The sequence below is a fragment of the Delphinus delphis genome, chromosome 5, assembly GCF_949987515.2.
Source record: "Delphinus delphis chromosome 5, mDelDel1.2, whole genome shotgun sequence".
NCBI classification, from domain to species: domain Eukaryota; kingdom Metazoa; phylum Chordata; class Mammalia; order Artiodactyla; family Delphinidae; genus Delphinus; species Delphinus delphis.
In genome coordinates, this window is record NC_082687.1 from 68,359,665 (window position 1) to 68,375,265 (window position 15,601).

The 15,601-nt window shown below is 35.7% G+C and overlaps 1 protein-coding gene across 2 annotated transcripts in view; it reads right to left on the minus strand.

Annotated features, from left to right (window-relative positions):
• The window catches only part of SLAIN2 (SLAIN motif family member 2), an 81,177-nt gene that overhangs the window by 36,907 nt on the left and 28,669 nt on the right, over nucleotides 1–15,601 (minus strand). For both annotated transcript variants that reach the window (XM_060012593.1, XM_060012592.1), the window contains exons 2-4: nucleotides 10,048–10,196; nucleotides 4,415–4,579; nucleotides 2,507–2,668 (exon numbers count right to left, since the gene is read on the minus strand). In XM_060012593.1, the coding sequence (XP_059868576.1) occupies nucleotides 2,507–2,668; nucleotides 4,415–4,579; nucleotides 10,048–10,196 (476 nt within the window). The remainder of the gene's footprint in view (nucleotides 1–2,506; nucleotides 2,669–4,414; nucleotides 4,580–10,047; nucleotides 10,197–15,601) is intronic.

Here is a 15,601-nt window from a genome sequence, read left to right on the forward strand (position 1 = left end):
ATAAATTTAAAAATATTTCTACTCCAAAAGACAGTAATCCAAATTTGAGATTAACGTTAAAGGAATACTGAAGGAAAACAATTACTGCCCAACCAGTGTAAAGAATACATCAGTGAGTAAATATACTCCCTGGATACTGAATCCTTGCATTAATCTTACTCAAGAAGATGATGAAGGAAACTTCTATCCCACTCTTAGGAATTCAATACTTGGACACAAACATAATTTCAGTTGTTTCATAACCTAAGAGACTTCAATAAAACAAGATAAATTCTAAGCCATCAAGTAAGAATTTTCAAAGGAGTCCCTTAATTATATTGATACCTCCAGAAATACCCAAGCAACCTTAGGAGCCCTTCAAATAGTATAAAACCTTCTAGAATAAAAACAAATGCTGACAGATATTCAACGAGAAAAAAAATTACAATTGAAAAAATGTATGGAATTTAGATAACATTTTGAGGAAGTCCTGCTAATTATTGGCAGTTTAGCCCAAAAGATCTGTTCTAGAGAATTATCAAACTTTTAAGTTATATATTCATTCACAGAAAGTGATATCAACATGGTTCCCCAAAGTAGTGGATGAGAATCACACCAAGGTACCTGTAAAACTAGATTCCTAGGGCCCGTCTAGCCCTTTGGTCAGGTTTGGGGACCACTGTAGTAACCAACAAATTACTTAGTGTCATGTTATAGCAAACATGGCACTAAAGTCACCTAGCAAAAGATGACAGACCAGTGAGAAGAGCGGTGTTCTAAAAAAGAAAAATCCAGATCCCAATGCAGGTTCTCCATTAACAAGGGGGTCTTAGGGAAGTCACAACCACTATGGGATTGTGTGTTTCTCATTTTAAAAATGAGGGAGCTTAACCAGGCAAACGCCCAAATCTGTTACTCTTCATTTTTGTTACCAAAGAATGGGAGAAACAATGTTGTAAAAAGGAAAATCATTCTCTCTTTAAAAAAAAAAAAAAAAAAAAAAAAAAGCTGGTGTTTTCAAGGAGGAATCATACACATTTTCAGCATTTTTTGTTTTATTTTTTAAAAAATTCACCAGGAAAAGAAATATTTGTGCGTGTGAATAGCTTAGAAAGGATTTTTCAAGTAAGACTAAAATTTCTATTATGCATTACCAACACACAATATGAAAACTACAGCAAATAGCTGGTTGAATTTCTAACAAAATACTGCAGTCTAAAAAGTCAGGATTCAAAGAAGAAATGAGTGAGTTTATTCTAACTGGTAGTTACACAGCATTCTTTATTCTTTTTTCACATCCATGATAATAAGTAACCCCTCACTAGCTGACAATACCATACTCCCAGTGAGGAGTTACATACACAAAGTTACAGAAGAAAAGGGCAAAATGTTATTAGTTTCTAGGGCTAAAGATAGATAAAACAAGCACCAAAGCTTTCTATCTTTCTAAGGGAAGATGTGTGAAAATGAGACAAGAATTAGCAGAGTGAGAAACATTGCAGTTTCTTAATAAATGTTATAGCTTGATAAAACTTACTACATATTTACATAAAAGAAAGGACCTAAACAGAAAAATTTTGAACTAAACTATAGCATTGCTCCATTACCTCAGCCAACTGTCAAGACTCTGAAATCTGTGTTTCAAGGATCTTTTCATTATGAAGGTTAGAGAGACTGCTTCCTTCACAGTTAAGCCTATGGCATCATACAATAAAATATACAGGCAAGAATAATACTATCACCAACATCTTACATTCAGATGAGAGGGCACTAATGAGCCCTTGAAATAGTATGAAAAATTTTGTGCGTATGCATATTTTGGGAATGACAGGGGACAACACTTTTATCAGATTCTCAAAGGTATATGTGACCTAAAAAGTTGCAAGGACCACTTTGCAAAGCAACATCACATGCTTCATTTAACTTAATGTCACAATCCCGATTTTCCCATGAAGGTCTTTTTTACAGACTACACCAAACATTCTAAGAAAGAAAATTTGCCCCCAAGGAGAAAAAAAATGATTTGGGGGATGTGAAAAAAATCTTCGATATCATAATAGTTTGTGGCCCTTACAGTACAAAAAGAGATATACAGTATATCAACGGTATTAAAATTTAACGGGAGTGGGGGTGGGTAAAAAGGGGGAAAAATGTCTAAATCGGCTCCTTGGGGAGGCAATAATGAAAGAACAGTTGAGAAACTCTGGTCTACACTAAGAAAACACAGAGCAACCGAGTAATAACTACAGAGTTACAGTGTAGAGTAACATGCAGGGTATGATTACCAGTCACAGAAGCAGAGCATAGCCTGTTTTTCTTTGCTCCTCACACAGCAAACTGCTCTACATACTATGGATTCTAAAAACAAGTTAATGAACAAACCAGTCCACTTGTTGAAAAAGCCTCTGAAATTTCAACATTTCTATTCTTACTACGTTATTATTCCACAACACTTTGACATATTTAATAACAACAACAAAATTGTACAGTAATGAAAGACCACAACTTTAACAATTAAAATACTTACTTTCTTCCTGCATCCGAGCTAGAATCTGCACATCAGTTACATCATTTAGCTTATAATTGGATCCAATTGAATCTTCATCTAATTCTGAAGCACTTAATTCACTGTCTATAGAGGATTGAGGACTGAGTGGAGGATTTCTGTCTGACGAACTTTTCAAATTACCTTAAAAAAGAAAATGATTCAAACTTCAGTGAAACAAAAGTTGAATAAACATCTGTTACAATTAACTTGATATTATATCTTTGGATTCAGTTCATTGTTATTCTGCCTTTTCTGTTTATAAAATTCCCAAATGTTAAAATTAAAAATTGTCCTGATTAAGTATAAAGAGGGCTACAGAGACTCCTTCATAGATAATGACAAATACAAAACACATTTTCTTATAGCTATAACTTACCTATATTCTTATGAAACAATTAAGTTTTCAAAACAGTACCTGGCAAGTAATTAATGTTCAATAATACATGCTATAGGATTTCAACTTTTACAAGGTAGCCAATGAAACTACTCTATAAATAGATGAATTTAAGATGTGTTTTCTCCTCCCAAATTCAGTCACTAGCAAATACCACCATCGTTTCCCTTGAATAAAGCACCTACTTTTCCTAAACAAGAAAGCTATAATTTGAGGAAAATCAGGACTCCTTAGAGATTTAGGAACAAACCAAAAAAAGAACACTACACTCATTTCTCCTACATTATGCCATGTTTACAAAATTCCTTCCCTAAACTAGTAATGGGGATCCAAGGAGTTCTCTGAAGTTAACTAGTGAAGCACAAAGATGGGATGAAGAAAATGACTGGATGAAAAAACTCATTTTATCACTAAACCAAAAGGGGGATAGAAGACAGGTCAGAGGAATAAAGCATATACATATCCAAAAGACTCTAATTTGTTCCTAAGGAAATGCTTTCATCAGATCATCAACTTCTAATGAAGAATTTTAAAAATCCCAGGACTGTCACTAATATTTCTAATACAGATTTATTTGAAACTTGTTTTCCAGAATTCTTCACCATAAGAGCCAGCTCCAACACGAATGGCACATAAAAAGAGCAAGAAGAATACGAAACAGTTTATGTTGTCAAGAAGAGCATAGTGCACATGATAGGAAAAGTACTATAAGGTCAGTCTCAAATAGTGCCTGAATAAAATTCTCTATATTAAACAAATACAACCTTTTTAGTACAACAGTCATGGGTGAAATAAGTAGCAAGTAACAACCTACGTACAGAACAAACTTCAGGGTCAATAAGTGATGAGACTAGGGAGTATACAAGTCAAAAGTTTGAGGTGGTTAATAATACTTTAATTTTTAAGGAAGCTATGATAATTAATCATACCAATAGCAGTAATAAGAGTAACTGAATGGTGAAATCTAAAGAACAGTAAGCTACAGAATAACAGTCTCAGTCACAGAACCACAGCAGAACATTCTTCCCCCAATTATAGCAATCTATCCCTCTCCCATATCATTTAGAGCTCTAAACACTCTCTTGGCACATTCATATACAGCCTTGTACTATTATTTAACTACAATATCAAAGCTTATTAAAACTCCTATTAGAAGAGTTTAACTCTGTAGCTTTTACAACCTAAGCAAGCTACTCAGTAAGCATCTACTGGTTAAAAAAATAAAGCCTGTGACGCTATTTTTCTCAAGCCACATTAAAAAACTTTTACACACATGCTAAAGAAAACTTTATGAATGTAACTTGGCTTATCTGTATCACTGGTGCCTAGTACCATACTACCTGGTGCTAAGTAGCACCTCAATGATATCTTCTCTAACCAGTTGGAGGTTTCATAAATAAAGGAACTTGAACTACTGATGAGTAAGCTATTTTATGAGGCAGGGCAGTAAGTTAAAAACCATTTCTTAATTACTCCATTTCGTCTCTCCTTACCTGAATTTCCAGGAAGTATTAGCTGTTTGACTATAGGAGGTCGCACTGGGGTTGAGGACGGAGAATTGAAACCACTGCTGTATGGGCTACTGGCATTTGGACTGTAAGGACTTGTGTAACTGATGGAGTTGAAAGGATTATTATACAAATTCTGCCTCTTGAGAGCTGCATTAATGACAAGGGGAAAAATCAAATTGAAGAAAAGGCTAATAACATCGCAAAAGTTTTCCTACTGGGGGACTTCCCTGGTGGCAGAGCGGTTAAGAATCCGCCTGCCAATGCAGGGGACAAGGGTTCGAGCCCTGGTCCGGGAAGATTCCACATGCTGCGGAGCAACCAAGCCCGTGCGCCACAACTACTGAGCCTGTGCTCTAGAGCTTGCGAGCCACAACTACTGAGCCCATGTGCCACAACTACTGAAGCCCATGCACCTAGAGCCCATGCTCTGCAACAAGAGAAGCCACTGCAATGAGAAGCCCGCGCACCGCAATGAAGAGTAGGCCCCACTCGCTCCAACTAGAGAAAGCCCGTGCGCAGCAACGAAGACCCAACACAGCCAAAAATTAAAAATATAAATAAATTTATAAAAAAAAATTTTTCCAATTAGGAAATTCAGTAAGTCATTATCTCAGTTTAAACACAGAAACATTTCTATAGTAGTGGAGAGAAATATATCACATTAATAATCCCAACAAAATACTTCCCCTGTCTTAAATTTTGTTATGCAAATAAAACAGGAGCCACACCAAACAGAAATAATACTATAGGAAGAATATCTCCTCAACAAATTATTAGCTACTAAATTAAGTTACTTCTATCTTGTTGGAAAGTTTATTCCAACTGTGTCAACCTTGAATGGCCTTTAAAAATAAAATGAATATAAAAGCATATTTGTGTTGTCTCATTTTTCTATAACAAACACACACTGCTAATAACAACAAAAAACTATGAAATAATGAGTTTTAAAAATAGTCGTTCCAAAGTTTGGATTTTTGAAAAAATAAAGCAATACTGACTATTTAGGCCAGATTAAGGTCAAACATACAAGAATTCTTTTTTTAAAAAGAACCCCCCCACCCCATTTTCTGGACCAAGGAGAATACTTCTGCCAAAAAAGGGGAAAAATTTGTGCTATGCATATAAAATTATAAAAATAGTATGAAAGTAGGGCTAAGATATCAATCATATACAAGAAAAATTAATACTTAAAATATTTTTTCTTTTCTTCACCCTATTCTAAAATCTACAGCTTATTCATATTTATGACCATCACCAAAGTACTATGCAGAATAAATACACAAATGTGACATGGTACTTCTTCTCAAGAGGCCTAAAGCCAAGTAGTGCAGGCAGAAAAAACAGTGATTTCAAGGCAAAATGAAATGAGTACTATCATAAAGGCGCAAAGAGGCTAATGGAAATGATGAGATAGGAGTAATTCATTACAACTGAGAGAAAGTAGGTAGTAAGGCTTTTTGGAAGGAGAGGCACTGGAGCAGTCTTGAGAGGATAATTTGGTAGGACACTGGAAGTGGGGAAAGTATATGTTTTCACCTGTGTTTATAACATAAACTAAAACCATGTCTTGAAAATGCATAGAGTGTCCAGGGAATAACAGTGAGTAATCTAGAAAGGTAAAGTTCATGGTGAGCGACAAAACAGGAACAACCAGCTGGGGCCAGGTCACAGGAGGCCTGGAATACTATGCTCAGGAGTCTGAAATTTGTTCAGTAGCAGTGATAACACCATCGGGGACTTTTGAGCAAGAGTAATATGATCCAATCAGCTTAAGGAAAAAAAACTGATGGAAATTCTAATGTTAAATAGATTAGACTGAACTAGGCAATAAAAGTGGCCAAAAAAAAAAAAAAAAAAGGAAGAAAAGGATAAATATTAAAAACCGGGCCTTCCCTGGTGGCGCAGTGGTTGGGAGTCCGCCTGCCGATGCAGGGGACACGGGTTCGTGCCCCGGTCCGGGAAGATCCCACATGCCTTGGAGCGGCTGGGCCCGTTGAGCCATGGCCGCTGAGCCTGCGCGTCTGGAGCATGTGCTCCGCAACAGGAGAGGCCACAACAGTGAGAGGCCTGTGTACCGCAAAAAAAAAAAAAAAAAAAAAAAACAACAAAAAAAAAACCCGGTAAGGATTTCTAAAGGGAAAAAACAATAAGATGTTTCTGAAGTTTCTGGTTTGCCTATAAGCAGAGCACTGGTTTTGGGAGGAGGAACACATGCTTTCTGTTTAGTTTTTCTGTTTAGTTGGATAGTGTGGTAAGTTGGTCAGTATAGTTTTCTACATATTTTTCTACATATTCACCATGAGACAAGACACCACGAAACATATTTAGTATGTAGCATGATCTCAATATATCAACCTGAGCAGAAATACGGGTGTTCATTCCTTCCTATTTCTTTACTGTTCTATTTCCTTTGAAGCGCAGTCTCTCTTTATTTGGTTATTTAATCACTAGCATTTCAAGTTCTCAACTCTTTTATCTTCTCACTCTAAACCATATTCTTTTTCTTGAGAAATCTCATTCATACTCACAACATTAGTTATTATCTCTATTCCCCCAAATATCCATTATTTATATCTCCAGGCCTAAGTTTCCATGAGCTTCAGTCCCATATATGCTGCCCATTTAATGTCTCCCCTGAGGGTATGGCAAATGCACCCCAGAGCCAACAAGTCCAAATCCAAACTCATTATTTTCGAACTAAAACAAATTCTCTTCCTGGGGTCTCTATCTCAGAATGATAACAACATTCATCCTATTACACAAGCTGGAAAGCTAGAAATCACTGCTGGTATTTTCTTCTCCCTCATTTCCTCATATTTGGTTCATTCCTTTTTCCTTTCACACCTTTTCATCTCCACTACAACCCTTTCCCCCCAACACACACTACGCAGCTATCATCATCAACCCCCCTCAAAAGCATCCTACGGTTCACTTTTGGCCCTCTCCAATCTACTCTCCATACTACAGCTAAGCATGTCCTCATCAACGTGCAAATCCTATCATTTCTTCTTCCTGCCAACACATACCATACCCTTGAATAAAACCCTTCAGTATCTTCCCATTGCTTTTAGAATATTAGAATAAAGTCCAAAACCTTTAACATGGTCTCTAAGGCCTTGCAGAGTCTGGCTCCTACATATTGTTCTGACCTCATGTCCAGTTCCTCATGTACACTAGGCTCCCTCCCATATGCTCCCAAAGGCCTCCCACAGAGCCTTTGCACAAGCTGTTCTCACCACCTGGAACACTCTACTCCCTCTGTCGCCTTCCCCTTTAGCCCACTTAAATTTTCCTGAATCTTTAGGACTCAGGCCAAACATTACTTCCTGAAGTAAAATTCTAATTTCTCCAAGCTCAAAGCACTGTAGATCATTCTTTTATTACATATCACCAGTTATAAAAATTATTTTATTAACATGTTTCCCCTACTAGATGCCAAACTCCGTGAGTGCAGGTACAGTGTTAGTCTTTCTTCATCATGTATCCGCTACCCTTTGCCCAACGCCTGATACATAACAGGTTCTCAAAAAATATTGAATATGCATAAATAAAGGAGATTAGTTTGAATAAAGATGATACTGGATATAGTATGAATGGATGAAATCATCAAAACAGAGAGAAATGGGGCAAAAGAGAGACCTGGGCAGATGGGGCGGGGGTGGGGGGAAGGCAGGAAGAATGGGAAGTTTAATGGTACAGAATTTTAGTATGGGATAACAAAAAAGTTCTGGAGATAGAGAGTGGTGATGGCAATGTGAATGTACTTAATGCCACTGAACTGTATGAACTGTATATTTAAAAATGGTGAAAGTGGGAAATTTGTGCTATATAAATATTATCTCCCCCCCCAAAACACACACAAAAAGATGGGCAGAGAAGGGAGAAACTTTAAAGAAGACTGAAAAGAAAACCGGAGGGAGAATAAGGGTAAAAAAGATAATGTGCTATCAAAAAAACAAGAGAAGAATATCTTAGGAACAGGTGCTGGTACACTAAAGAGAAGCTGAGTATGATGGAGTAGAAAACGGCTGTGCTAGAATATAATAGCTAAGTTCCTAGGAAGCTTTGCCTTATCAAAAAAATACATTTAAAAAACAATCTTCCCTTTAACTTGGGAAAAGAGAGGTTTAGGACTACAAGGTTCAAACTTGCAACAGCCAAATTATTTTTCTTTGAATATATACAGCTATAGCTATTGCTCTGTGCATACAGCTATAAAATCTAAACACTGTTAAGCAGATCCAGTACTTGATTACACCTAGTTTTGGTTCAAGAGTAACAGCTTTTCTTACATGCTCCTACTATCTTTAATGCCTTTGTTATAATAAAGCAAAAAGCTACTCACTCCAATTGCTACTTTTGAAGTGCAACAGCTTTGGTTTTCTCCCCTATGTCCATCCCATACGTTATTTTCTTATAATAACCACTGTTCCTGCCACAACAAACTACACTTTACTATATGACAATTTAACTGTGTAGGCTCCCCCCTGCTTCCCCTGACCATTTGCAGCTTACACTCTAAAAAAGAGGACGTACCTCAATAATAAAGCCAAAAAAAAGCAATTTTAAGGACATGGCTGCCAAGTAAACACAAAGCAAAAAACAAAACTCTATTTAGGATTAGTAATCATGCATCAATCTTTTACTACATGAGCATTCCAGGAAACTGATATTCTTTTTTTTTTTTTGGCCTCGCTGCGAGGCTTGCAGGATCTTAGTTCCCTGACCAGGGACTGAACCAGGGCCCCAGCACTGAAAGCGTTGAGTTCTATCCACCGGACCCCCAGGGAATTCCCAGAAACTGATATTCTTTTTTTTAATTTTTTAATTTTTTTTGAAACATATTTTTAAAAGATTGAGAGTAATTCCAAGAAAGAGTCAATAATATTTTTCCTACATTTCTAACACACTGGCATGCTACATTTAAATGCCATTAGAGTGACACATTTTGTCAGCTTTGTGAATGCTATTAAACAATAGAACGTAAAAGCAGTTTAACTTAAAATGTCAAGTTAAAAAAAAAAAAAGAGGGGAAATGAATACATTTACTAAGCACTACCATGAGCCAGAAAAACATGCTAGGCTCTTTCAACATTATCATTTAATCCTTAAATAACACTTACAGCGTTCATCATGCTTATAAGAAAACTGAGCTTATAGGAGTTAAATAATTCGCGGAGTCACATAGCAACAAAGCGACAGAGTGAGAATGAGGGCTCTTTGGTTCTCAACCTGTATCTTTCTACCACATCAGAATTTCCCTGAGGCTGGTGAGATGATTTTAGATGATATCAGACAAAACATTTTTTTAAAATAATTATTTATTTTAGCTTGCACCAGAAAAAACCTTATTACATAAAATCCATTATTTCATGGATATTTTTTAGGATGAAGCTAAATAAAAATACGGAGATTTTTTTTTAAAGGCTATTAAGAAAATAACAGAACAGGGTTATGTGCATATGGCAAAAACTCACGATGGCATGCACAATGTGATTTGGAAAACACCCCTCAAGCAAAGAACTGCCTTCCTAAAAACATACCAGTCAACATTTATCTGTTTTTTGATTAAAGAAAGCAAAGAGATGAATTTACAAGTAAAATTATAGACATACCTGACATAGTTTGATCAAGCTTGTGGATAAGAGACTTTTTAGCACATTCAACATCAGGACTTGGGTAATCCAAAACTTGCCTGCACCAAACTAAAGGACTAACTGATTTCTGCATTGGTGTAAGTTTTTTCTTTGGTGATGAATACAGCCTAGAAGAAAACAAAAAACAAAAAAGGGTAATGTTAATTATTAAGCACAAGGTTATAAAATAGGGATCCTTTGGAACAGATTTAAATTGGGGGATGGGGAGTAAAAATGATGGAGTATGTTTAAAATCACCCACATTTACTTTCTGCACAGGAAGAAAATGACACTACAATCATCAATATAAGCCCAAATCTCAACTATTAAATGAACCCAAATGAGGCCAACTGTCCAGTCCTAAAATGTGTCTTTATTTTTCTCTTTTACTCTCATTTCAAAAACTATGAAGAAACATGTCTTTACAATATTTTATTCTTTTTTCAATAGTTCTTAACTCCCTAATATAACCATATCATTAAGTCCTGTCTAGAAGGCAGATAAATACCTTGCTTTCCAACTCCCAGTTCCCTTCCTACCACAAACCACACATTCACCATTAGTAATGCATTCCTTTTACTTAAGCAGTACCCACTCTGTAGCCCTTTTTTCAAATGATACGTCAGAGAAAAGCAATACATTAAAAAATCCTTAATAACAATATGAATCAATTTATGAAATTACTTCAGTTTCAGTAAAGAAGAAAGGAAAAGTATTTTATAAGCTCCTGGGGAAGGCATATAAAAACAAAAAGGTGGGAAGATACTTCCTACTTCATTTGTTTTTCCTCAGATTAGTTCAGATTACATCAATTGATGTTAATTTATTTCAAATGTTACTCTATATGAAAAATGTGAAGTTACTTGAATTCTAACCAGAGTGGTTTCCAAATTAAGACACTTAAGTGAAATCTATGATGTAAACAAAATTACTGCACTTCCAGATGGATGGGATGTAAAATCAGCTCCTTTACTGCACCTGACTAACTCATGGAGGATGGGGAAAAGGGAGAAAAAGTGCCCCATCTGACATTGCCTCCTCCTGTCTTGTTGATGCTGCATAGAGGTGGAGGTTCAGCTCTCCCACTGGGCCTCTATGACTTAATTTTAGCAGAAATAGGCGAGTAAAGCAATATTTTTCAAGTTTTCTTGACAAGTAAAATCTTGACAATCTCAACTTATAAGTTACATTAGCCATCAATAAATTGGCTGTGTCCATCAGAAAACAGTCCCTCTTGACTGAACTGTATTATTATTATTATATTATTATTAATTATTATATATAATAATTATATTATTATTATTTAAGATATAATAATATTTAATTAATAATCAATAATAATAATTAATAATAATATTATTATTATTTAAGAAATTCAAAAGCATCAGTGGAAAAAAATGTTTTTAGTAGGCAAACTGATAAGGGTAGGAAATAAAAAAAGATGGAAGAATACAAAATTACTCTTAAATTTTTAGCTGTTGTAACTGAAAGAATTATAGTGCCATTGACAAAAACAGGAAAGCTACCATTCACCTGGTATAGGCGAGATTATGATGTTTTAAACTGATTTTGAATTATTGATGTTTTATTCATTTAGTTTATAGTAGTTTCTGTATTTTTAAAGATGCTAAAAGTACCTTACAACTTTTTTTAAAAACAGCCTTTTCAGGATGTAATTTACATACCATAAAATTTGCCTGTGTAATTTCTGCACCATAAAATTCATTGTATAATTTGATGAATTTAGTATTTAGTTACCCAAACCATCACCACCATGTAATTTTAGAACATTTTTATCACCCTAAAAAGAAACCCCCTTTCCGTTTCTACCTCCAGCCCTAGGCAATAACAAATCTGCTTTCTGCTCCATGTTCCTTTCTAAACATTTCATATAAACAGAATCATACAATGTGTGTTTTGTGTGTCTGGCTTCTTTCACATGAATTGCCAAAGTGTGAAAGAAAAAGTGATACACACTACTATATATAACTAATAAGGACCTACTGTATAGTACAGACTATAGTAGAGACAATGTTTTGTAATGGCATTTATGGGAAAAGAATATAAATGGACATACATGTATGTATAACTGATTCACTTTGCTGTACACCTGAAACAATACTGTAAATCAACTATACTCCAATTAAAAAAAAAAAAAACCAAAAAGCCCAACATTTCCTGAAAGTTCTCAACACAAGGAAAACAATTTTCTTCTTCTTCCCCCCTCCTTTTGTATCTGTATGAGATGATGAATGTTAAATAAACTTATCGTGGTAATCATCTTGCAAAATACGTAAGTAATGTCATTACGCTGTACACCTTAAACTTATACAGTACTGTATCTCAATTATATCGCAATAAAACTAAAAAAAAAAGGAGTAAGCATTGCTACAAACACTACCAATATTAAAAGAATTGTAAGGAATATTTTGAAGAACTTTACGCCAACAAAACAGATAGACTGGAAGACTGGATACACAAATTCCTAGAAAGATACACGTTATCAAATGGGACTCAAGAAGAAATAGAGACTCTGAAGAGATTTATAAAAATAAATTGAATTAGTAATGAGAAATCTTCCTGTAAAGAAAAGCCCAGTTCCAGATGCCTTCACTTATTAATTTTATCAATACTAAGGAAAAGTAATGTCAATCCTATACAAACTCTTTCAGAAAATAGACCTAATGGTAAAAGACTGAATACTTCTCCTAAGACTGGGAACAAAGTTAAGGATGCACACTATCAACATCTCTATTCAATGTGGTACTACAGTGTCTAGCCAGTGCAGAAAGGCAAAAACAAGAAATTAAGGCATCCATGTGGGAAAGAAAAAAGTAAAATTGTCTTTATTCACAGACAGTATGATCCTGTACATAGAAAATCCTTTGTAGGAATCTACTGAAAGCAAACGAAATCAACTAGACTTAATTAATGTGTTTAGCAAGGTCACAGGATATGAGATCAACAGGCCAAAAAAAAAAGAAAATCAACTTATTTCTATGTATCAATGAACTCAAATATGAAATAAATATAACAATTCCATTCACAACAGCATCAAAAAGAATACTTAGGAATAAATTTAACAAATGAAGTGCAAGAGTTGTACACCGAAAACAATAAAACATTGCTGAGAGAAATGAAAGACTTAAATAAATGGAGAGATGTACCATGTTCCTAGATCTGAAGACTCAATGTTGTCAAGATGTCAATTCTTCCAAACTGATCAACAGAATACAATCCCTACAAAAATGTCAGCAGGCATTTTTATAGAAATGGACAACCTAATTCTAGAAGTTACATGAAAATGTAAAGACAAAGAATGGCCAGAAGAATTCTGAAAATGAACAATCTTTTTAAAAATTTTAAAATCTCTGGTCTTGCTCCCTTCCAATCCATTCTATATATTGCAGCCAAATTGTTTTCTGAAATATGAATCTATTAATATTCCTCTGCTAAAAATTCTATGCCAGTTTCCTTTTGCCCTTATGATAGTTTTTTTCCAAAACACAGCCCCCGTGGCCCTTGAAACACAGCAATGATCGAACTGTTGCAGTACCTTTTTTTTTTTAGCTACATTTCTCACCCTTCTCCACCACTCAAATCTAAATAATAGCCATATGGTACTAATTTCTACTCCTGAAAAGCCCAACACTTTTGCTTCTAGGTCATTTTGTGCATGCTGTTCCCCTTGCCTTAAACAAACTCAATTCCACTTCTTGGTTACCTCACCCTCCCTTGCCCAATTTCGGCCAGCCCATTCGTACTTTCTACGAAGTCTCAACTTAAATGTCCCTTCTTCAAGGAAACCTTCCTTAAGTACCTGTCATAAGACTATATTAGGGGTTTCCCTGGTGGCGCAGTGGTTAAGAATCCACCTGCCAATGCAGGGGACACGGGTTTGAGCCCTGGTCCGGGAAGATCCCACATGCTGCGGAGCAACTAAGCCCGTGCACCAAAACTACTGAGCCCTCGTGCCACAACTACTGAAGCCCGAGAGCCTAGAGCCCATGCTCCGCGAAAAGAGAAGCCACTGCAATAAGAAGCATGCGCACCAACACAAAGAGTAGCCCCCGCTTGCTGCAACTAGAGAAAGCCTGCGCTCAGCAACAAAGAACCAATGCAGCCAAAAATAAATAAATAAATAAAAATTTTAAAATGTGCTACGGGGCAATAAAAATGCTACAATATGGATAAACCACAAAAACATTAAACTAAGTAAAAGAAGTCAGCCACAAAAGACCACATACTGCATGATACCATTCATATGGAATGTCTAGAATAGGCAAATCTATGAGACAAAACAGATTGGTGGTTGCCCACGGATGGGAGAGGGGATGGGGAGAGAGAAATGGGAAATGACTGCTAATGGGTACAAAGATCCTTTCTGGGATATTGAAAATATTCTAAACCAAGATTATGGTCATGGTTGTACTATTCTGTAAATATAGAAATCACTCAATACTAAAAACAGGTGAATTTTATGTATGTAAATTCTATCTTAATAAAGCTGTTAAAAAATATGTTAGAAATAATTGGTCTCTCAAGATGTTGCTTTTTCCCTTAGGACAATTATTACAAAGGAATTAAACACCATTAAATATAATTTATGTCTATTGTTAATAGTGAGAGAACTAGTAAAGATGTAATTAAGAATATGAATGTTATGAAACTGATCATAACAAATCATATTTTGTCCGATATGTCACACATACCTGTATAACATGACTGGTGATAAAAACAACTAAGAATATAACTATTTTGTAAAAGTAACAACTTTAGGGACTTCCCTGGTGGTGCAGTGGTTAAGAATCTGCCTGCCAATGCAGGAGACACAGGTTTGATCCCTGGTCCAGGAGGATTCCACATGCCGTGGAGCAACTAAGCTCGTGAGCCACAACTACTGAGCCTGTGCTCTAGAGCCTGAGCCACAGCTACTGAACCTGTGTGCCGCAGCTACTGAGGCTCGCGTGCCTAGAGCCCGTGCTCAGCAACAAGAGAAGCCACCGCAATGAGAAATGAGAAGCCTGCGCACCGCAACGAAGAGTAGCCCCCGCTCACCACAACTAGAGAAAGCCCGCGTGCAGCACTGAGGACCCAACGCAGCCAAAAATTAAAAAACAAAACAAAACAAAAAAACTTTAATAATATAGAAATGTATAAATGTAAGGAGTGATAATAACCTCCCTCCCCCTACCAATTCTATCCTCCCAAGTTATTTACAGTTTGCAGTATGTCTCTTGGGACTTTTTTATGCATACACATAGCAGACATATTATTAAAAGACAGAGATAGGATGGGAAATTGGAGACATTTTACTGAATTTATAGTAACCACAGTAATCACTTTTCATGTTGCAGTCAGCTGAAAGTAGGCTAATAAAGCTAAGAACAACAAAGATTTAACTTTATTTAAAGTAAAAATAAAATTATATCAAAACTGTTATTGAAATAAATTTCTGTAGATTGGTATGGAAACTTTTTACAGGCTAAGGAAAATCATCAGATTTTAATACCTCAAAATCATACTTCTCTAT